This window comes from Amblyomma americanum, chromosome 10 (genome assembly GCF_052857255.1).
Source record: "Amblyomma americanum isolate KBUSLIRL-KWMA chromosome 10, ASM5285725v1, whole genome shotgun sequence".
Classification (NCBI taxonomy): Eukaryota; Metazoa; Arthropoda; class Arachnida; order Ixodida; family Ixodidae; genus Amblyomma; species Amblyomma americanum.
The window spans coordinates 108,292,784-108,315,985 of record NC_135506.1 but is presented as its reverse complement, the minus strand read 5'-3'; the positions used below and the strand labels follow the sequence as shown (position 1 = coordinate 108,315,985).

Here is a 23,202-nt window from a genome sequence, read left to right as displayed (position 1 = left end):
TTATATTTTTTCGCTGAGTCGAACACTAATGAATTTGTGAACCATATTGTAACCTAGCTACAATTCATAATTCTCGTGCTTGGACATACTTGAACAATTTTATACATTGATGTACCTCAATAAAGCATAAATAGCCAAGCTCCAGAGAGCAGACCTTTGGCAACGGCTTCACTTCAATCAAAAAATTGAAAATGGTGAAATAAAGTGTGTTAATGAACCATAAGAGTTTAGCTAAATAGGCTTCCGTTATTTTCGCATAAATGGGTTCTAATTGAGGCATACTGAAACTTATTGCATTTCGAAGCCAGGAAGAAACACATATGCACACCCAATTTCATTACGATATCTTTAATAACAAATTTTCGCTTCAAGATGTGCATCTCATCATGAGTAATTTTCAAAAACGGGCATATTTAGTTAAAGTCATGATTGTTTCGCGATCATAGTGACGGCATTGATGGACGCCGAAACGGTTATGATAGAAGTTGACTACGCATTAACTTTAAGAACTGCTTATTAACTTCTAATTGTTAACATTTAGGAGCTTGGAAGAAATTAGAGAATTGTAGCGGGCCGTCAGGGCAGCTAGAGCGAGTTAGTTGATGTGTAAAAATGTATTAGTGCGTATGCATTGTATGGCTATGTCTGCGGTTTCGTGTCATCACGTGCTTGTCATGGCGATAATGTTGTAATGTTATAAGAAGAATGGTCTCACTAGATATGAGCATCGAAAAATCTCGCAGGGGAAATCATAAGTAGCATGTTGGGTAATTAGCTAATTAATATGAGGACGAAATATGACACAACGAGTGGGGCGGAAGCAAAAGTGGCGCTTATTTGAAGACACCGGAATTGGGCAAAGCTAAAGCTGGCGCCAAATTTGACAAACCAGAAGTGTGGACGAAGCGAACCGTGGCGCCAAATTTCAAAACGAAGCGTTGGGCCTAGTTTTAAAACACGAAAAGGGCAATGATGCAACTTGACTAATTCAGGCAAACAGGGGAAAATAGAGGCGAGGAGGCGTCAATGCTTACGCATTCTTCCAGCGGGGGTGCCGCAGAGACATAACTTTTTCTCGCGGCTCTACGACGCATAGAACTTCGTCCGTCCAGACGCATCGAAGAGGCGCGGGGCTGCTGCGGAGCCTGCACAGTCACTACCACGAAGTAACGTAGGTCAGAACAGACCCATGGCACTCCTTTCGCACTTTCCTTCTGGTTCGAGCGGCGGTATGCCAGGCACTGCTCCAGCAGGGGCAGAGAGAGGTAGCCGTGGCTACGCTCTGCTTACGAGTAACTTAGATACGCCTAAACAGCTGAAATTTCTCACGCCAGTGCACTGAGTAATAATAATATTTATTGGTTTTTTGGAAAGGAAATGGCGCATTATCTGTCTCATGTATCGGCGGACAGCTGAACCGCGCCGTAAGGGAAGGGATAAAGGAAGGAGTGAAAGAAGAAATAAAGAAAGAGGTGCCGTAGTGGAGGGCTCCGGAGTAGTTTCCACCACCTGGGGACCTTTAACGTGCACTGACATCGCTCAGCACACGGCCGCCTAAGCGTATTACTTCGATGAAAACGCAGCCGCCACGGCGTGGTTCGAACGCGGGAACTCCGGATGAGTAGCCGAGCGCTCTAACCACTGAGCCACCGCTGAGGGCAGTTTTACATTTCTTCACACCTGATAATTGAAATTGGATATGCTAACGAATCGCTACTATTCAATAAATGCAAAAAGAGCTTAAGAGTAAATACCTAAGAGTTCATTCGCAGATTTAAATCGATTACCAACATATATGTTATGACGTCCGCAATCTCCTTCTATATATGATCTCGAAAGAATCATTTTAGCTCAAACAGCCTAAGAGCACAAGGTATATTGCGTCTCACGCCAGAATCTCAGGCCAAACCCTAAGGAACGCTATCCAATTTGCCTAAGTTAGGCATATGGAAGGCTTTTGCTTGATACGTGACAAGTACTCAGTTTTCGTCCCCTTTATTTACGGCAACTGTGTTGCCATGAATATGAAGGGCGAAGAGCGAACATTGTACAAAGTTTTGTTTGGTTGGCTGGGAATTGCTTGACTCGTTAATTCTACAAATTCTACGTTTTAGAAAAAAGTGCCGCCTGCTTTCATAACTGCACATTTTGTTTCAGCGCCACTCGTTTCAACCGGCCAGGCCTTTGAAGAGCTCGAGCCCTTTCAGGTAAGCAGCCTGTATTGCCCACGAGCTCTCCTATCACTTCGGGTTCTTTGTCTGTCCATTAGTGTGCCTTACGTGCCGTCGTGTTCGCGCAGTTTGTACTCGTTCACTCCAAACTTTACTGTCAATGACAATTGTTCGTGCCTACTTTTACCTACTAAAACAGCAGTTTTGCTCATTAGACGCGTTATAAGGGGGATCTGTATTTCCAGCAGTCACTCGGTTTTAATGTCGCCCATAGAAATTTCAAGGTGCTTGCACTTCATTCATTGCATGCATCGAATTACTGCAGCCGTGGCCCGGGGCAGGACATGATTACGGGAACTTCCACTCAGCATGTCAGAGCCGCCGCGACTTTGTCACAATGGCATCAGCGCGCGTTTATTTGTTGATTATATATACACTTAATGGCCCTCTTTCAAGGTTACTGCTTAAGGAAGGGAGAGGCAGTAAAAATTGGTTGATTTTTAGGGAAAGGAAATGGCGCAGTATCTGTCTCACATAACGGCGGAAACCTCAACCGCGCCATAAGCGAATAGATAAAGAACGTAGTGACAGAAGGAAGGAAGAAAGGAATGCCGTAGTGGAGGGATCCGGAATAATTTCGACCAAATGGAGATCTTTAACGTGCACTGACATCGCGCAGTACGCGGGCCTCTAGAATTTAGCCTCCATCGAAACGCAGCCCCCGCGGTCGGGTTCGTACCCGGGAACTCCGGATCATTAGCCGAGCGAAAAAACCACTGATCAACCACAGCTGATGGGTGGCACAAAAAAGTAAATGTTAGTGACAACGTAATACAGAAAAAACTGACAAAAACAAACAAGAATCAATAAAAAATGTACGCGCAGTATTCTACTTGATTTTGCGAAAAAAGGTTAACAACGTTATTGTTATCACTAGAATATGTAATGATGAATACAGCTAAATTGCTAAAACCAAACGAATACATTGCAAAAAGATATTAGGGCGCATAATAAATCATCCCAAGAGGCGGATCTTCAGGTGAAAAAAGACTAAGAAAGAAAGGGCGACACCTTTAGGACTGTGGGTTAAGGTGCATGTAACTCCTGCCACGGTTTAGCTCTTGAAATTTAGTTGTGCCCGATTCTATAGCGATATTTATTGGCAAATGGTTCCATTCGATGATCTTGCCTGGAATTATTGACTTCGCGAAAACGGATTCTGCAAAATGTGTGGGATCTGAGCATCTGTAGTTAAACACGGCTTCTTTTTTTATGGTGTCAGAGTGACAGCGATGGACATCACGTCCACCGGACTATGTTGTGTTGGCGCCCGAGAATTATATAGAACGCGCCTACATAGAGGGAGAAGGGGGGTTTAGAGAACATCCGATCTCTGGCTATGCGACTTCGACATGCGAATGATAGGGCAAGCGAACCACAATTAAGGCTTGGTTGTCACTCATTACTTGTTAGCAACGGTCTATATTTGCCCTAGCATCCGTCACTGTCTGGCAGTATTTTTTTTCTCGATGGACCGCACTGTGTTGGTCCTCTGTTCGTCACTCTGTCTATAAGTGGTTATTTACGCGCTTCATGTTCCACCTAAAACAATCATATTCTTTTAATGGAAAACTTAGGAAGAAAGAGTGCTACGACACAAGTTTGATGCGGCTATATTCTGTGTTGCGCTATACATTTTTTGTGGACTAGGAGGAAGAGAAAGCTTCAAAGAAAGCACTAAGCATCGAGTACATGCTGCGCCAGAGTCACCAAGGCCAGCTTGTCCGTCAGCTGGTCATATATCAGCCAGACGCGCTTGACTGGGGGCTGGAGTGTGGATTAAAGGGGTTAAATTTCTGCAGGACAAGACAAAAGGATATGTTTCAGATTAATGTATGGTTGCGAAGAAGTTCAGACATGCAGGAGGGCGATGGAAAAATCGGGATGCTCTAACTGGCACCGAGCGTTATTGATCAGGAAACTCTCCTTTTTTAAATTCTATGTTGATACAGTCTGGCATCGCGATTACCCTAAGAAATGAAAAAAAAATATTCTATTAAGAAAGGCCTTTGCACTGAATGAAACGAGGTTAATCTAACTCACGTTTTTTTTCTGCTGTGGTAGGGTTTCCATTTTATATGGTATGAGGACACATGTTCAGGCGAGCAAGCTATTTGCAAATTTTCTGTGCTTACCAGCAACCCCTCCTTCATAAAAATACAGTTTACGTAGGGTGTGTTTGGGAATATTCTTATTCTAGTTATTCTAGTTCCTAGTGCTAACTTGTATTAGGTGGTGGAAACAGGAGGCTTATTCACCATTTCAAAGCCTCCAGAGCCCACACACAATTCTTCCTCGCTACCTGGATTCAGAAGCGCCCAAAGGTCTAGTGCGACGCCCTAACTTGGAACTCGTTGGTAGTTAGGGGTCTTTGTGCTCCGTAAAGCTTAGGAACACGCAGGCACTCAGATATCTTTCTGGAGCTCTGCTCGTGATGCTAAACTCACTCCTATTTTGGCATCGCACAACCTCGTACGCGACCAGCTTTCACCTGGGGCACTAACTCTGCCCCCATTCTATGCACACCTGCGAATTTCAGGTGCCTGGAGCTGCAGCGATGAACGAGAGCATTACAGTGCCTGACATTCTGTCCTTGGAACCAGCATCGCGAGAAGCGTTGCGCGCCGAGGAACGTGAGTACCTTCGTGTGTTTTCTTACAGCGAAAAGCTTCACTACGCCAAATTTTCGAGCCGTCAGCAGGGCCGCAAAGTTGATCTTAAATATAGCTACAGGTCAGCGGGGCCGCAAGTTTGACCTTTAATGCAATTCCATGCCAAACAATGACAAAACTGGTGGCATTTAGGTTCGAAACGAAGTCATCTACAGCAGCGACATCAGCGTCTGTTACACCATCTATCTCGACTTTGACCATTGACCTTAAGTCAAGCTGGAAATCTGCTGGCATCGCATGTGTATGTCATGAAAGTGGGTTCTACATAAAAGGTCGGAGAAATTTGATGTGTTCGGCGGAACGCTAGGTGTGTTAGACTCTACCTCTTCCATAATTGTAGATGGCTGTTTTACTGTCACTTATTATATAGTTTGCCTCTGTTCCCACGCAAGCAAGCGCTATTGCTACCTCTTCTGCTACTTCCGAATTGCGGCTGCGTATCGTAGCTGCTGATATTGATGTACCCTTGCCATCCACCACTGAGGCTACAGCTGCTCCCAGTCTACCGCTGGCCCCATCTGTGTATGCTACCGTCTCCTTATTCATTTCGTTGAATCGTCTCATGAGGGCTTCGGCTCTCTTTTCCCTCCTCTCACTGTTGAAGGTGGGGTGCATGTTTCTCAGGAGTGGGTCTATTCTGAGATGTTCCCAGACCTCCTTCGGGATGTCTTGAAAGACTTAGCCTGACATATACAGGCAGAGCCAGTTTAGGCATGGTAGGATTGCAGGCAGACAGAGGCATGCAGAAAAACAGGTGTGTGCCTACTCCCTCCAAGACGTAACACGCCTTGACCGAGCGGAGCGGGAAAGCGTCTGCTCGATTCGCATGCGCAGGGCATCAATGTGGGTTCTGCATAAAACGTGGGAGCAATTTGATGTGTTCGGCGGAACGCTAGGTGTGTTCGATGCGACGTCTGCCGTAGAGATCACCAGTCGCTCGACCACAAACTTAGCCAGGGAGATGCAGCGTTTCGCTTTCGACCAGGGCTAACCAGAGCTAAACCACCAGCAGTTCTTTTGGTTTGGAAGAGATGCGCGCGTTTTGACGTGAATACTGTCATCGACATTCATTGTAAGAAGCAGTGCGTGTGGGGCTCCGGCTGTCCTCTCAAACCTTTCTTTCTTTTGTTGTTGGGAGCTTACTTTCGCTCTTTCTTTCAGAGTTGTCGTGAGGAAGCCACTATAAGATGGCCGGGACGCTCAAATGCATGTCGTGGCGCAAAACTGGCAGATTGAAAGCGACGAGCATACAGCGGGCTGACCGCATGACCTGAGACAAACGGCTAATTGTGCGGATAATCGCAGGAACCAAACGGTGTTTTTAAGGTGCACGAACCACGTAAAGATTTGGTCTTGTTAAAGATGACCAAAAATAGAAGTGGCAACAGTCGTTGGTACCGATACTGCGTCCTACCTATGCGCCATTACCTATGGAATGTGACTCATAGCCGTGCATGTGTTTTTTTATTGCGCAAATCTTTCTGCGTTTGCAATGGCAGTCCATAGCTTCCACAAACGTCAGTGGAAGGATGTTAGTATGTGCACGTGCGTGGAATGTGGCTGCTTCAATCGCAGCAATAGCCGCGGTAGGTTACTTCCGATGAATCTAAGCTACTTTTAGCAAAAGTTCCCAGAGGTATAGCGCGGGAGAGCGAGAAAGCGCTGAGCACAAAGCAACGGAGCTTCCTTGTAGCGTGCATTAAATCTGCCTTGATCTGCCGTGGGAACCGCAATCTTCAAGCATCTCGCGCACTCCATAAGAGATGAACCTATAATTTAGATTGTCGAACTTGCCCTCTACCTGGAGCGAGCGTTTGACAACTCGCACTTAAGCGTCTTGCAGAGTCTGAACAAGACCAGATGTGGCCGAAAGATATTCGGATACATAAAAGATTTTCTGTCAAACCGCACGACGATCATCAGCATAGGGGAGGAGAAGTCGGACACTGTCGAGCTCGGCGATAGGGGCACCCCTCAGGGATCGGTCTTGTCGCCCCTGCTCTTCAATCTGGCCCTCCTGCCCCTGCACGATCTACTCAAGCAAATCGAAGGCGTGGACCACGCGTTCAACACCAATGATATTACGGTCTGGACGACCCGAGCCGGGGCCGATGCCTGGACGCAGGAAGCCTTGCAGAGGGCGGCAACGACCGTGCACGAGTACGCAAAGTCGTGCGGTCTGAGCTGCGCTCCCCAGAAATCAGAGCTAGTCATGATCCAGCCGGGAAAATGCAAGAAGGAGCTGCCGCCGAACGTGATCATCACCATCGACGGAACGGTCATCAAGCCAACAAAGCAGATTAGGGTTCTCGACCTACTACTACAGATCGACAGAAAGGCACACGCCGCCGTCACAAGGATCAAGACTACAACCGAACGGATACTTAGTATGCTTTGGAGGGTATTACCCAAGTACCTTGACCAGGCGTATCCCGAAAAGGGTCATTGTTTACCCTTGAGAACAGCACCGAGCATTATACAAGTTCTTTACGCCACCAGCGCGCATTGAAAAACGGAACATCCAAAAGCGTTGTAGGTAGTATGTTTGCGATTTCTGTTTTTTTGTTCTAGTTTTGATAATTAGGTTGCGCCAGTCACTGCTCTTCGACTCCGCAGGAGGGCTGTTGACCGAAAAATTACTTGAATGAATCTAGGGGCGGGTACACGCTTGTCCTCTCAACTACCTCAGTCTCAGTCCTCACCTGTGATTTGAGAATTCGGTATGCTATACCAACAAGGACAAGCAACAAATTTAAAAGCGCTGAGGTGAGGCCGAGATTCGGTATGCCGAGGATGATGCAGCTGAGACAGCCGCGCTATCTGATGCAGCTGATGCCCTCAGACAGCTGATGTACCCGAGGATGATGCCGATGAGACAGCCGCGCACCGACTTTCTCTGGCAACCGCGGCTCACTGAAATATTCGGCATTTTGCTGAAGTGTGTTTTAGCATCCAGAAACGTAAACATTCGTTAACACTTGCGGGTAGTGCTGCAGAAACAACTCGAGATTAGTTCTCCCAACTCAAGCAACCTTAATGTCATGAAAACTTTTGATGATGCTGATGCTGATAATGATAATGATTTCCACAGGCTGAATGGCAGAAAACTCTGCGCCGACCGCTATAAAAGGAGCACTTCGTCTTCGGACTGGGTGGCTAACAAAGGAGCGAAATGTGCAGTTGTGACGATTTTCGGGCATTTTTTCGAAAATTCAAAGTACCCGATAATTTTACGTGTAATGTACGGGATGAGGCTAATATAACTGTATATCCCTTTTTCCGTCGCATCATGAAGGTTGAATTCCCACAAAGTGTAAAACCTTTTTTTCGTACCGAACACGGACCTTTACGATCAGGTGCGCTTTGTAGCCCTCATGATTGTGATGGACAGGGGCACTTCGGGAGGCATCTTAATTTGGAGTACACTTAAGCTTCACTTTAAGGCTATGACGCGTTAGCGTTATAGGGTCCCTACAGCGGCTTGGGCTCCTCTTTGCATATCACATTGCAGACATGGACAGTTTCGAAGAAATACAAAGCCTCCATTTGACCAAGTCAAATGAAGGTTCCTCATCGTCTAATTTCTCTCTGCAAAATTGACTGCAAACTTTTTGCTAAAGTTATTTGCAATCTTCTGCATCTAGCAGTCGCTATGACTTAATAGGTATCCATCAGATCTGCTGTATCAGCGGCCGCAGCATTCAAACCCATATTCTTATTGCAGGTCCAGTTTTGAAGACAGTATCAGATGAGACCTGACAAGTAGCTTTATTTATAACCTTGAATTTCTTTGCCTCAGTAATAATTAGAGCCCAACTATCCCTGTTTGCTCCCTAGCGCAATGTTAAATTATTTTATCCTATGCAGACGATGTCGCCTTCATTTGTTCTGACAAAAATAGTGTGCTCAAGCCATTGCATTTGACTGAACAGTTAGTTACTTGAGTTATCAGGTGCGGCTCTTAATTTAGATAAATCCAAGGAGTTTTGGTTCAGTCATTGGGGGTACAACGCCAAGTCATTTTGGTGGCATAAGCTGAGACTGTGGGACCCTTCAGTACCTATGGGTTTCTTTTCACCTAGTATGCAACAGTGGAGACTACTGGAAATAATCTGCATAATCGTGGAGATAATCTCCATGAGGCGACAAACCCAGGCTTGGATGGGTAGGGACATGACAGTGAGTGCTCGCGCTCAAGTCGGCAGCAATTTTTTTGTTCGCAGAACTTGCCTATGTGCTACAGGTTCTCCACTGTGCTAGGAAGAAAGTGCAGGTGATGCACAGAATAACTGCTACCTTCGTATGCGTTCCCAATGACAACCCATGCATTGCGCTAACATATTTGTTTCTCTAAACCCAGGTGGAATAGTCCTTGTTCACTTATTCCTGCATCAGCTTGTTTCGTGTTTTTTCACTTTTAAATTGACAAACCTGCCGTTTTAGTAGCGGTGCTTATCAGGCGTCTCTATGCTGATTTGCCTTTTCTATTCGCACCGATTGGACAAGCTCGTGAGTGTCCTTTATAAAGATCCCTTAAGGAAGTTTCTGACAACTTCAATTTCCCTACTGTGCGCATTTCTTTAGTATACTTGTATATCCTCTCATGAAGGCAGATTATTCAGGCATTCTGAGAGTATTCCTGTCCTGTACCGTTGTATAGGCAACCTTTTCTGGAGTGCCTTGACACCCGTGTTTTAGAACGTGTTAGGCGAATGTGCATTAATTCTGGTGTAAAAACATTCTTCTTTAAACTGAACACACGCTGCCTGGGAACGCATGGCTTCATGCAAAGGAGATGCTTGCGCCATGGACTGTGAATTGCCGCCTGTGCAATGCACCAGAGGCAATTGACAATTTTTTTATTCTTGCATTGATGTTATGTTTCTGAGACATATTACAATGTACAATTAAGATGGACATCGACATCACAGCCTGCGGTGTTCGTTTTTGCCTATGCAGAAAAACTGTGTTGTGCCATTTGATCTCATTATTTTGCTTGGACCATTTAGTCTTAGGAAAGCCCGCTTGATGGACCGCCACACCGAATCACCACGGTCCCCGAAATATTTGTTTCATGAGCAGTGCACTTTGGTACGGGGAGTATTGCTGCCCTGGAAGAGTCACCTAGCTGGCTCCTCTATTTGGATGCATGTATATGCCTCCCAGATTTTTTATGTTTGGGAAGATGGGGTCGTGCATGGGTATTGTGGCCTGATGTTTTGGGGCGCAAGCATGCTTAGCTTTTCGTTTTCGGATCTATTTCCATGCAATAAAGAAAAAAGAGTGCCTCATTGGCTTAGGGGCAGCATGTCTGATTTGCGAACCAAGGGTCGCAGGTTTGATTACCATATATTTACCCCAATTGTTTTCTTTTTAATTTTGCATTCCTACTCGTCATAAAGACACTTGAGTAACGTTGCGACCTTAAGATCACATTTAAGAAAATTTTTATTTGTCGGACATGTGGAGAAGTGAGAATCTTCCTTTGTTCTCTTCCTTTCTACCTCTTCCTCCGTTCCCCTTCCCACGTGTAGGGTGGCATACCGGGAGCTGTTTGGTTTATCTCCCTGCCTTTTCGTTTGTGTTTCTCTCTTTCTCTTTCTTTATTCGCTTTTAAATCCCTCGGCTCCTTCTCCGCGGCCTTCTCGACTAACCCGGATTTTCTGAACCCGCCACCGCCAACTACAAGGCAGGGTTCTCCGCTAATCGAGCGCCTTAACGCTACAGATTTAAAAGAAGATAGGAGTCGGTCGCAGCGCTCGCATGTTTATTGGAATGTCGAAGCTCGCGGGGCAGCCCAGCGGTTGATAAACATAGCCGCCGTAGCAGCGAGCCCACTGATGTAATGTCAGGTGAAGGCTTCGTATAGAAATGAGGGATTAAACCAATTCCATTGAGAACCACAAAACCGCGTTACGCATTGAACCACGGCTGGGTTGGGGGTTGCGTCCTCCAAGAACTCTCCTCCTCGTCGCACCTAGCAACTCGCTGTCAGAAGCGAATAGGGCGGCAGTCGAAACAATGACCTCTTGGTACTCCATACCGCAGCCCTTGGGTGGTTGCATCGCCTGCGCGTAAGGAGGCCTGCAGCCCATCGTTTCTTAGAAATTTTCCCGCGCGCAACTCGCGTTGTTTTTTATGAGTGCATTTAGTGCTCGTCCGCAGAGTTATTGAGCCGGCTATTGTCAAAGGAGGAAATTTGGTCAACTGGTTATTGAAACATGTAACCGTAGACTCGCTGATTACTTTGCGTTAAAATGCTAGAGGTAATAGCAAAACTCGTGTTTTCAAACTCCATAATTGTTGACTAAGTCTAAATAGAAATCTAACACATATTGTTAACGATCATATAGATCATCACCGTCAGCCTAATCATTGTCAGTATCATTACGGAAGGTCACCATAATCTCTCACTGCTCGCCAAAATCACTGGTCCCGCAGCTCGTATCATCCGCCACACGTGCTGCAACGCAGCGCCGCCTTCTCCTATATTCTCCTATCTATCTTCTCCTCTTTTGTACAATTTTTGACCTTCTTTCTCTGTGTTCTACGCGGCTGGATGGTCAGATCAGCATTTAGAGGCATACATTTTGTATTGATGGGTTGAAAAAACACGATAAAACAGGCTCTCTTGATTGGCTGGCTGCAAAACAAAAATTGTCCATAATATATGACGTGACATCCTTAATTCCAGTTTCCTTCATATATTTGAGCTGACTAATGAGTAGAAGTGCTTGTAACAACAGCGGTCACGAAATTCCATGCTTTCAGGCAAGGTGGATGTAATACAGGACTAACCATAATCTCGGTTATAATGTGCAACAAGGCCTAATATTTGTTCATAAACCTACATTTTCCAGCACATCGATTACTAGGAGATGCCAGCAAAGGAAGCATCAAAAGAAAGGCACTCCACATCACCAACGATGCGTATAGTGCACTCTCGCAAGGCATGAAGAATCTGCGGTTGAGCACCGATGAGCATGGTGCCTTATCGGAACACTTGGGTAAGCCTGACCAGGTAGTATTTGTTAGCAGCTATATAGTATTATCGGTAATGGTTACTGAAAGCTCTAGTTGTGTACGTGCAGTTAATTCTTTGGGCGCCTTCACTAGAATTGCTCTGTTTGGAGGCGAAGACTGGGCCTCCGGCACAAGCAGCATTTTGGTAAATCGCATTCCAGCAGCGTACAACCACTCGCACGGAGAAACAAAAGCTGGTAGCCAAGAGTTTACGCCCACTGCTTTTGAAACGCAATGTCATTCATTGCCTCAGTACGGCAGTTTTAGAAAAGAATGCCTAGCCACCATTTTTTTCGTGACGGATTGTCTGTGGTTCGTAGCGGCTAGTGGGCTTGTGCAGTAATCAGCCAATCTTCACGCGTACCAGTGCTAAGCCGACGGATCGCAACAGCCTAGAGGTCCCCTTTAGGCACTGCACTTCGCCTCGCGAGATGCCTGTAGCATTTCGCCGGTGGCTAAAAGACGCAGAATCGGGAAAAAAACAGTTATGTGCGGGATACTTGTGTACAAGGAAAAGGATTCTAACCACAGTGCCCCTTTCGCAGCCCTTGGCATTTCTGGGCGAAGAGTTCTCGGCACTTTCCCGATATATAGCTTGGGTTATCAGTTGAGTGAAGTTGCCTTGGTATGAATGGGGGTGAGAGGAAAGGGGGACTTAAAAGCCGGTGGAGCACTAGTATTTCCAGTTTATCAGCGCAGGGCTCTGTGGCTTGACTGTATTTTGAAAGAGGATGCATGAATGTCAATGTCGGTTGCGGTTGTTGCTCTACTGCGCTTTTCAATGCCGTGTTCTATTCTGCACTGAATGTCAAAAAATAGAGGGTGTGGAATAATTCTCTGTTTTTATTTAATGCTTTTATTACAGTTTACTTCGCACATGCAGTTACTGACAGCGATATCGGTGTTTAGCGCGTAGACGCCGCGTTGTTCGTATTTCTTTCCATCGCGATAGTACGCGCACGGGAAAGTTAATGTAGTGCCAGCACGACTGAAAACCTGTGATTGTTCATGCTCCATGATCACAGCCCCGGGCACATGACCTTGTCATTTTGTATGTCACACGAGAGTTGCCCAGGTATGCCTGAAATACCCGTAGTCATGCGCATTTGTTCTCATTATTTACAATATTGTGGTAAACGTTACAGGCACGTTGTCTTGAATGTTCGTCGTAACCTAATTTCAGCACGGCCTAGAGGGTTGATTATTCTCACCTTCGTCGACCTCCGAGCACGCCTGCTTGTTTCCACCGTCAACGAGTTGTATTTACCAGCACGAGTTCGGCCATAAACCGCGTAACAATAGTTAAGAAACGACAGTGTATTGAAGAACAAAGACGTGACGGTTTATTGCGGTTTGTTTTGGTTTTCTCTGAGACGTAGTACCGTGCTGACCTCCGCTGTAAAAATCGGAGCTGGTGCAGACTGCCGGCATGGGCGAAGGGTGTCCTTTGACATACGCGCCCAAAAATTGAATACGCTGCTATTAAACCGAATCGTATCAGATCACATCAGTCTTGAGTTCAACCGAGAAAGGGCCACTTACTCCCGAAGAAAAAGTTCCGAGAATCTTGACTGGCTTAATTCTGGCCCTTTATATGATTTGGAGCTTCATAAAAGAAGGGAACAGCTAAACTGGAAAATGTACAGCGGCGTGCTGTAAGGTTGATAAAAAACAAGTACAAACGAACTGGATCCCCAAATTTATCAATGGCAAAAACCCAAAATTAAATCTATTAGCGTTTTCCTTGAAGCAGGCCTCCTATCACCTAATAAATGGCAAAATTCATAGTTCCCCCGTAAGCTTCATTCAGTTTTTATTAACACACTGCGCTTGCAATCAGCTCCACTAAAGCGTAACCTCAAACTTTCCACAATAAAATCATTCGTTTTGCTTTCTTCTATGAACGCTTAGGGAATAGAATATTTTCATTTTAAAAGTTGGGTAATGAAAAGATCATTCAGAGTGTTATCAAAAAAATATTTATATTTTATTTTTTGTTCCTATTTTAACGCCGCCTTCTCCTTTACATTGTGTATGCAGGTCTTTTTACCGTTATTCAAAGGCTTGCGGTGATGGCCGATGTAAACAATTTCTTTCTGTTCAGTACCTTCCCTTCCTGGACGCGGTTAAAATGTCTGCAGCATTATGCAAAAAAAAATTCACAGCGACCCCTAATCACATAGTGTTGATACTGCGATAGCGTTAGGTGATACCTCTACCAGGAGTGGCGAAATTTCCAGTGTGGTGACGTTACTTCTGTCCAGCCAATGCCAACATCCGGCCCGGTGACACCCTTTCACCTAGCCAGTCAGCGAACATTATGACCGACGACGCATTTTTTTCGATCAGGCTTCTAATGTTATCGTATAAAAGTTGCCCCAGGAAGGCGAGCTTTGGCAGCTAACAAATCATGCCCTAACATCCGCGATATAGGAATGACAGATCAGGCTCCGTAAACTTGCAACGACCTCGACCCAACAACAGATGGTGGTGAGCTTGACGCGTGCATAACAGAAAGGGCCGAATTTTGTCATTAGAATGCACGGGTGTGTTTAGTGCAAACAGCCTCGTGTAAGCATCTCACATTTAGAACTGGCGTCTGCGGTTTTCACTACACCTTATTCATGTCCTCATGCATTTCTTCCAAGGTGTTGCCAGTGAAGAAGATGAACCTATGGTCGTCGAGCCCAATGAGGTGAGCACAACATTCCGTCTTAACACTCTCTTTTACCTTGAAGTGCATTGCATGGTGAACCTGATGGTCTCGACTGGTGTTTAAAGCTTAATGAATTTTCTTTTATATTAGTTTTATGGGGTTTAACGCCTCAAGGAGGCTGAGGAAATGAGGGACGCCGTAATGAAGCGCTCCAGAAATTTGCACTTCTGGGATTCTTTACATGCGCTGACATCGCACAGTACACGGGCGTCTACAATTTCCCCTCCAAATAAATTCCACCTCCGCGGCCGGGATCGAACTCACGTCTTTCGGGTCATCCGCTGATACGCTATATCTAGTGAGCCACCACGGCGCTCGCTTAAAAATTGTGTGGGTCACACCCAATCCATCAGGTCTGAATACGTCGTGTTTTAAATTCCGGGTTTATGTTCAACAATCATGCTTCAATATGTTGCACAAAAATTTCGGCGGATAGGCGTTTTGAGCTTCAACATCTTCTTTAAGGCGGTAAGCTCGCCATGACAGATCCCGGGATCTTTCGTGAGCATTCTGCTGCCGTAACGAAAGCGTCGCAGCGGCATATCCAACGCCAAGTGTTTGCTGCTGCGCCTGCAGATTTTGCGCACGAATATTCAATGTATTTAGCCTCTTTTCGATCGTCAGTGTAACTGGTGAGGCAGCGACCGTCTTTAAATAAACCGGAGTTCCGGCCTGCGTATTTGTGCGACACTTAAACTCGTGCAAGAATTAAATGTGCCGGTCGACATTGCGGACGACACAAGAGACTACGCTCACTACGGGATGTTCACAGGTAACTAAGTGATATAAAAAATGGTTTGGTTAGCTACAGAGGTCGCTTCTGAGCGGTCATGGCAATGATGTTGGCGGTCGGCATGAAACGAGCGTGCTATATTATTAACTGGCGCTATTATAAAAAAATTTCTCCTTATTTGTAAGATTACCCTGTAGTGCTTAACTGTATTTAGCATCGCTTAGTGCGGCCTAGGTGCATCGAATATTTCTCTTCAGTAGAGACTCCGAATATCCGAAATATTCAGATAGCTGATCGCATTCCCGTGTATTCGAGTCGCTTGGCGAATCAAGTTGTACATCTTCAAAATACGTCTAGACCATTCGACAGCGCTCTTAAGTTTTCATGTATTTTGGAACATTTGGCACCAAGTTAGAACAGAGACGCCATAGTTGATGTTTTTCCGAAGGCAGTTTTTTTTAAATTTATATATACCCAGCAAATCTAGACAAAAGCACATTTGAGCATAAAACCGTTTATGATCGCATTTGTTCTTTCATATAATGTAGGACTTCACCATAACAATCAGTATATCCGCATGTCACCTGACCGCAGGAGACTCAGACCGAACGCCCGCCGGCACCCGAATATATCCTTCTGGAACAATGGGAGGCTTATGGAAGTGGCGGCCCGTATTTGCCCGAAGAGCCGGCCTCATGGGAAGAGCAGCGGGATAAAAAAGGTAAGTTTACGATTCGCAATTGATACAAGACTGCAACACAGGCCTGCATGGATGAGTGCATATACCTATTGATACAGCAGTAATGAAGAGAAAGAATATGCAAAGGTCTCTAAAGCTGAATTCCTCGCTAATATATAATACGCTATAAGGAAGCAGTGCTCGTTCTTTCCGCTCACACTTCAGCTGTGGAAAAGGATGAAGGATGCCGTCTATGACGTAGTCACGTCGGAAGGAATTCCCTCCCGATGTAGCAGCGACTGCGCATCACGTGACCAACGTTCCTAACCGCTTCCCCGATGACACACACTTTAGTAGTGTGGGCGGGGTCGGGATGCCCGCTTCTCTCTGGAAAGCGGCGGAAGGTTTCTTTCAGTATTGAGAACAATTCTCGTGCGTGGTAGAACGTTGTGATATCGGCCGCAGACGTTTACGGGATGCATGTGTTTTAAAAAAAAATAATCACTTTTTGTAGCAACAATTGCCACTCATTCCGCTCGTATCAGCGCATGGAGCTTCTACTATCGACCACAAAAGGTCAGGTTACGGGTTGCGGCTATGCGGCAAAAAATTATTTGGATCTAACGACGTACGCTGATCGCGTGAAATGTCAGAAGGTGCCTGGAAACGATCACGCGTCATTAGCTAATTCTGGGAAGCAGCGTCGTGTGGCGGCGCAACAGTAGTTTTGTAGCGAGAGCTACACTACGCTACCCAGTCGAGCATTTCGCCATGATCCGGGAAGGCAACAGTGCGCATGCGTGAAACTGGAGAGGAGCAGGAATGGCGCGGCGCATGACGTCAGAGTCGCCGCCGCCGCTTCGCCAGCAGCCCCGCGCGCCCATCTAGGCCCGCGGGGGCCGCGCGTGAAGTGAATGCGAATGCGCGGCAACCGTAGAAGGGCAGCTGGTGCGAGACGCATGACGTCAGAGCTCTGCCGCCACCACGGCCGCGCGTAGGGTCATGTGGATGCGGCTGTGTGCATAAAAGCTGAGGTGATACGACTCGGTGTGGTGATTTCAATAGGGCACAAGGTCCTCTTAGCCGATATTATAAAGGAAAAGATTGATTTTAATTAAGAAAGCGATCCTCGCATTCTGACTACAAAATGAAGAACTACCGTTGGCCTTGTGTATCTGAGAGAAACCAACCAGTCTAAATACTGTGTAGGCAGCATTGAGACAACTGCGTGTTACTTTACCGACCATAGCCAATGTTTATATCTGTCAAAAGAATGAATAAATAGTGTGTTTAACCGATTACTTCTTTATTCCTTAACATTACAGTCACAACAACAAGCTAGACAACGTGTGTAACAAGGGGGGAACTGCAGCTCTGGCTACGTATATCCTGCCACAGCTGAGATAAGCCACTGCAATTTTTTCTGAGAACATGCTTGCCGAAAGCTCTTGTGGCCGCTTTTCCCAAAACACCCCAGTCATGTCTGTGGGTCAGGCGCCTTAACCAATGTATTATTTTCCTCAGACATGCATTATGTAAATTTTTAATGTATAGTGAATTTCGGAATTTTCAAGCTGCATGTTTATTTAACGCCGCTTCAGTGACGCAATAGTGTGATTTTAACAGCCATTCTTTCGAAAGTTCTGGCCTTTTTATTGCCACGACAAGTCATTTATCAACAAAGCTGCTACCCTTTCCATCTTTAAGCCTCCAAAAATATGCATGAATTTTTTTTCCAGCTTACCACGGACGAGAAATTGCTGCGCGTGCTAACGCAGCATTGGACGACGTAATGAGGGAGGTAAGTGAACCATACACGGACATTTACGACCGTTTTCTTGGTGCTTTGACAGGTTCTCTCTATTTCTAAAAGGCGCAATCGCGGCCCAGAACGAACTTACCAGGAAATAGAGCACTGGAACCGCATGGCGGATGACGGAATTGGTTAATTGAAGGTGTATATGCAGCCAAATATCAATGCAATGACATTAGAGTTTAGGTAAGGAGCGGAATTTGCCATAGATGTCATTATATTTGTTGTTTAACCAAGAGTGGTCATGTGACCTTGTGGCATTATCGCAACAGACCCACCACATTTTGAGCACAGCTATCTGCAGCTAGCAGTCCGAATATGGCGGTCGGTGCACCGACATTTTCAAAGAAACTGACGCAAACACGCACAGATGTTGCTGCAGAAAGAGTGTTCATCATCATCATTATCAGCCTTACTACACCCACTGCAGGGCAAAGGCCTCTCCCATGTCTCTCCAATTAACCCTATCCTTTGCCAGCTGCATCCACCGTTTGCCTGCAAACTTCTTAATCTCATCCGCCCACCTAACCTTCTGCCGCCCCCTGCTACGCTTACTTTCTCTTGGAACCCACTCCGTTACCCTTAAGGACCAGCGGTTATCTTGCCTTCGCATTACACGCCCTGCCCAAGCCCATTTCTTTCTCTTGATTTCAACTAGGATGTCATTAACCCGTGTTTGTTCCCTCACCCACTCTGCCCGCTTCTGATCTCTTAACGTTACACCTATCATTTTTCTTTCCATGGCTCGCTGCGTTGTCCTTAACCTAAGCTGAACTCTTTTCGTTAGCCTCCACGTTTCTGCCCCGTAGGTGAGTACCGTTGAGATTATGCTGTTGTACACTTTCCTCTTGAGGGAAATTGGTAAACTGCCACTCATGATCTGCGAGAATTTGCCATATGCGCTCCAGCCCATTCTTATTTTTCTAGTTTTCTCCCTCTTATGATCTGGATCAGCTGTCACTACCTGCCCTAAGTAGACGTATTCCGGCACAATTTCTAGGCTCTCGCTGCCAATTGTGAACTGTTGTTCCCTTGCTAGGCTGTTGAACATTACCTTGGTTTTCTGCATGTTAATTTTTAGACCCATCGATCTGCTCTGCCTGTCTAACTCGTTGATCATGATTTGCAGTTCACCTCCTGAGTGACTCAGCAAGGCAATGTCATCAGCAAATCGCAGATTATTTAGGTATTCTCCATTTATTCTTATTCCCAACTGTTCCCAATTCAGGCCTCGAAATACCTCCTGCAAACATGCGGTGAACAGCATTGGCGAGATCGTGTCTCCTTGCCTGACGCCCTTCCTTATTGGAATTTTATTGCTGACTTTATGGAGGACTATAGTAGCTGTGCAGTTGCTATATATATCTTCCAGTATTTTGACATAAGGCTCTCCTACCCCCTGATTACGCAATGCCTGTATGACTGCTGAGGTATCCACTGAGTCGAATGCTTTCTCGTAATCAATGAAAGCTATATATAGAGGTTGGTTATATTCTGCGCATTTCTCTATCACCTGATTGATAGTGTGAATATGATCTATTGTGGAATATCCTTTACGAAAGCCTGCCTGATCATTTGGTTGATTAAAGTCTAACGTTGCCCTGACTCTATTAGCGATTACCTTAGTAAATACTTTGTAGGCAACTAATAGTAAGCTGATCGGCCTGTAATTTTTGAAGTCCTTGGCGTCTCCCTTCTTATGAATTAAGATAATGTTTGCATTCTTCCAAGCTTCTGGTACAGTTGAGGTCATAAGGCATTGCATATACAGGGTGGCTAGTTTTTCTAGCACGATGTCCCCTCCATCCTTCAACAGATCTGCTGTTACCTGATCCTCCCCAGCTGCTTTTTCCCTTTTCATTGCTTCTAAGGCTTTCTTTATTCATCTTTCCTTACTGGCGGGATGAAGCATTGCTGTGCACTGCTGTCTTTTTTCATTAGCGCTCTGATTACATTGGCTACTGTACATGTCTTTGTAGAACTCTTCGGCTACGTTAACTATCTTATCCATATTGCTAATGACATTGCCCTGCTTGTCTCTTAATGCATACATCTGGTTTTTACCTATGCCTAGTTTCCTCTTCACTGTTTTTAGGCTACCTCCGTTCTTTATAGCATGCTGGATTCTCTCCATATTAAACTTCCTTATGTCGGCTACCTTGCGCTTATTTATTAACTTTGATAGCTCCGTTAGTTCTATTCTATCGGTAGTGTTAGATGCCTTCATGTTTTGGCGCTTCTTAATCAGATCTTTCGTCACCTGAGATAGCTTCCCGGTATCTTTTCGAACGGTCCTACCGCCTACTTCTACTGCGCACTCCGTAATTATTGATGTCAGGTTATCGTGCATTGAATGAACATCTAGATCATCTTCCTCAGTTAAAGCCGAATATCTGTTTTGCAGAACTATCCTAAACTCCTGTGCTTTCCCTCTTGCGGCTAAATCGTTAATGGTCTTCTTCTTCGCTAGCTTCTTCCGTTCCCTCTTCAAGTCTAAGCTAATTCTAGACCTTACCATTCTATGGTCGCTGCAACGCACCCTTCCGAGGACGGCCACATCCTGAATGATGCCAGGTTTAGCGCATAGTATGAAGTCGATTTCTTTTTTAATCTCACCATTGGGGCTCTTCCAGGTCCACTTCCTGTTTTCTCGTTTGCGGAAGAAGGTATTCATGATCCGTAAATTATTTCTATCCGCGAATTCGACTAATAACTCTCCCCTGCTATTTCTAGAGCCTATTCCATAGTCACCTACCTCGTTGTCGTCAGCCTGCTTCTTGCCCACCTTCGCATTGAAGTCGCCCATCAGTACAGTGTACTGCGATTTTGCTTTATTCATTGCTGATTCTACGTCCTCATAGAAGCTTTCAACGGTCTGGTCATCATGGCTGGATGTGGGTGCGTAGGCCTGCACCACTTTCAGCTTGTACCTCCTATTCAGCCTAATTACTATAGCTGCTACCCTCTCGTTAATGCTGTAGAGCTCCTCTACGTTGCCAGCTATATCCTTATTAATGAGTAAACCCACACCTAGTTCTCGTCTATCCTCTAATCCGTGATAGCACAGTATGTGTCCGTCCTTTAGTACTGTATACGCCTCACCTGTCCTCCTAACTTCGCTAAGCCCTATCACATCCCATTTAATTCCCGCTAGTTCCTCAAACACCACTGCTAGGCTAGCCTCACTAGCTAAAGTTCTAGCGTTAAACGTTGCCATGATCTTCTATGATCAAACCAATCAACCCTCGGCCCTCAGTCCCCAGCGGCTGCAGAGCAACTGACCACGGCGGCGGTCAGACATGTGACGCAGCGGAGGGTGCTAAGAATCTCTGGCTCCGGACAGGCCGCCATTGGAAGAAAGAGTGTTAAATGTGCAATTTAATCTTATCGCATTCCCATTTCAAGGTGGCTTCAGAGTCCCCATAGTTTCCTTTTTTCCTTTATTCTAACTGGCAAAACTGTCGCGCGCACTTACTGAATCTAGGTCTCCTCGCAGAGTTCGATATTGCTATATTGCGGATTCGTGTCAAGGACAGCGAAATGTTTCCTATCAAAACCTTTATCGCGTTTAGAATCGATAAATGGCTGGAAGATGGCTGACATCATAAAACAATGAAGAGAGAGGCAGAAATGCATGTGCCTTGTTCCTTCAAGCATTTGCGCTGTGAAATAAAATATGAATTACCCACTAACCTGTTTTATAAATCTTCTCTGTCACCCGTAGAACCTGTGCGTATCACGCTACAAGTACGAAGCGGTTTCTGAAGCAGGTCAAACCATTTATTATCTTGGAACTTCATTCACCTTAAATGCAGAGGCTGAAAATTTAATTGCCAAAATACTGCGCGAAGATGACGGAACGAAAAGAGGAACAAAGACGGACACACCTGTCTCTTCTTGTCCCATCATCTTTGCGCAGTTTTTTTTTGCAATCACTATGAACAGAGCATCCCATCATGATATCTAATAGCAAATTTTAGACTACGCTGCCCCATAAACCTTCCGCTACCAGCGCTAGCCTTCCCTGATCTCTAGGAAGCCAACATTACTTCTTGCCCCTCTGTGCATGCGCGGCTAACGCAGGCAATCGAGGCCTTTGGGGAGACTCTCAGAGAAAGCCCACCTTCAACTTCCCCCGAAGCGCTTCCGGACCACTGGGAGGCTCCTGGCAGCGGCGATCCGAATCTGCCCGCAGAGCCATCCTCTCGGGAAGAGCAGCACGACGAGAACCGTGAGTGAGCGATTCGCAGTTGACATATGACTTGAACAGAGACCCTGCATGGAGGAGTGGATATAGTTATTGATACCGCAGTATTTAGAAGCAGGAGTATGCAAAGGCAGCAAGCTGCTTAGTTCGCTTATCTATGATACGTAATGAGGAACCACTACTCGTTTTATTCTCGCACGCCTTTGCTGATGAAGGCGTAAAGGATGTCCTTTGTGACGTACTCACGTCGGAGGGAATTCCTTCCCGATGTAGCGGCGACCGCACATCACGTGACCGACGTTCCTCAACACACATTAATCGTGTGCGCGGGGTCGTTGGCGGATGCTCATTTTTTTCTGCAAAGCGACGGTAGCCATATTTCAGTATGGAGAATGTTTTTAGTACGTGGCTAGAACATTTTGATATCGGCGGCAGACGTTTAAGGGATGCATGCATCTGTTCGAAAAAAAACACTACTTTTTGCGCGGCTTGTAGCTTCTTCGGCTCGTATCAGCGGATGTAGCAAGTACCATTGGCCACAAAAGGTTACACGTTACGGGATGCGGCTATGCGGGAAAATTTATTTGGTTCTAGCGACGTACGCTAATCGCGTGAAATGCCTGAAAGTGTTTGGAAACAATCAAGCGTTATTAGTTGATACTGGACGGCTGGGTTGCGAGGTATCACAACAGTAAGATTTTATTTTTCTCAAGAACTCACATGCCGAAAACTCTTGAAGCTGACAGTATTCTTATACTTTTAACCACTATATCTCTCTTGTCTTTGGGGCATGCGCCTTCACCAAAGTATTATTTTCCTCGGACGCGCATCCTGAAATATTTCGCTCTCTGTAGTGAATTTCGGAATTTTCGAGCTGGAAATTTATTTTCCGCCGCTTCAGTAATTCAGTCGCGTGATTTTAACACAATTTTTTAGAGATATCTGGCGTCTTTAGTGCCACGATAAGCCATTCGCCAACACAGCTACTACGCTTGCGGCATTTAACCATCTAAAAATACGCCCCAAATCATGTCTTCCAGCTATCGACGGAAGCGGAACGTTTGCGAGTGTTTACACAGCATTGGACGAAGCGGAGAGGGAGGTAAGTGAAGCATGCACCGATGTTCG

At 45.6% G+C, this 23,202-nt stretch overlaps 1 protein-coding gene across 1 annotated transcript in view; it reads left to right on the top strand.

Moving 5' to 3' along the window:
• LOC144108617 (uncharacterized) overlaps window positions 1-23,202 on the top strand; it is a 36,829-nt gene that overhangs the window by 5,889 nt on the left and 7,738 nt on the right. The window contains exons 2-9 of the mRNA XM_077641809.1: window positions 2,158-2,207; window positions 4,771-4,864; window positions 11,764-11,910; window positions 14,575-14,621; window positions 15,970-16,096; window positions 17,794-17,855; window positions 21,951-22,098; window positions 23,115-23,176. Coding sequence (XP_077497935.1) covers window positions 2,158-2,207; window positions 4,771-4,864; window positions 11,764-11,910; window positions 14,575-14,621; window positions 15,970-16,096; window positions 17,794-17,855; window positions 21,951-22,098; window positions 23,115-23,176 — 737 coding nt within the window. The remainder of the gene's footprint in view (window positions 1-2,157; window positions 2,208-4,770; window positions 4,865-11,763; window positions 11,911-14,574; window positions 14,622-15,969; window positions 16,097-17,793; window positions 17,856-21,950; window positions 22,099-23,114; window positions 23,177-23,202) is intronic.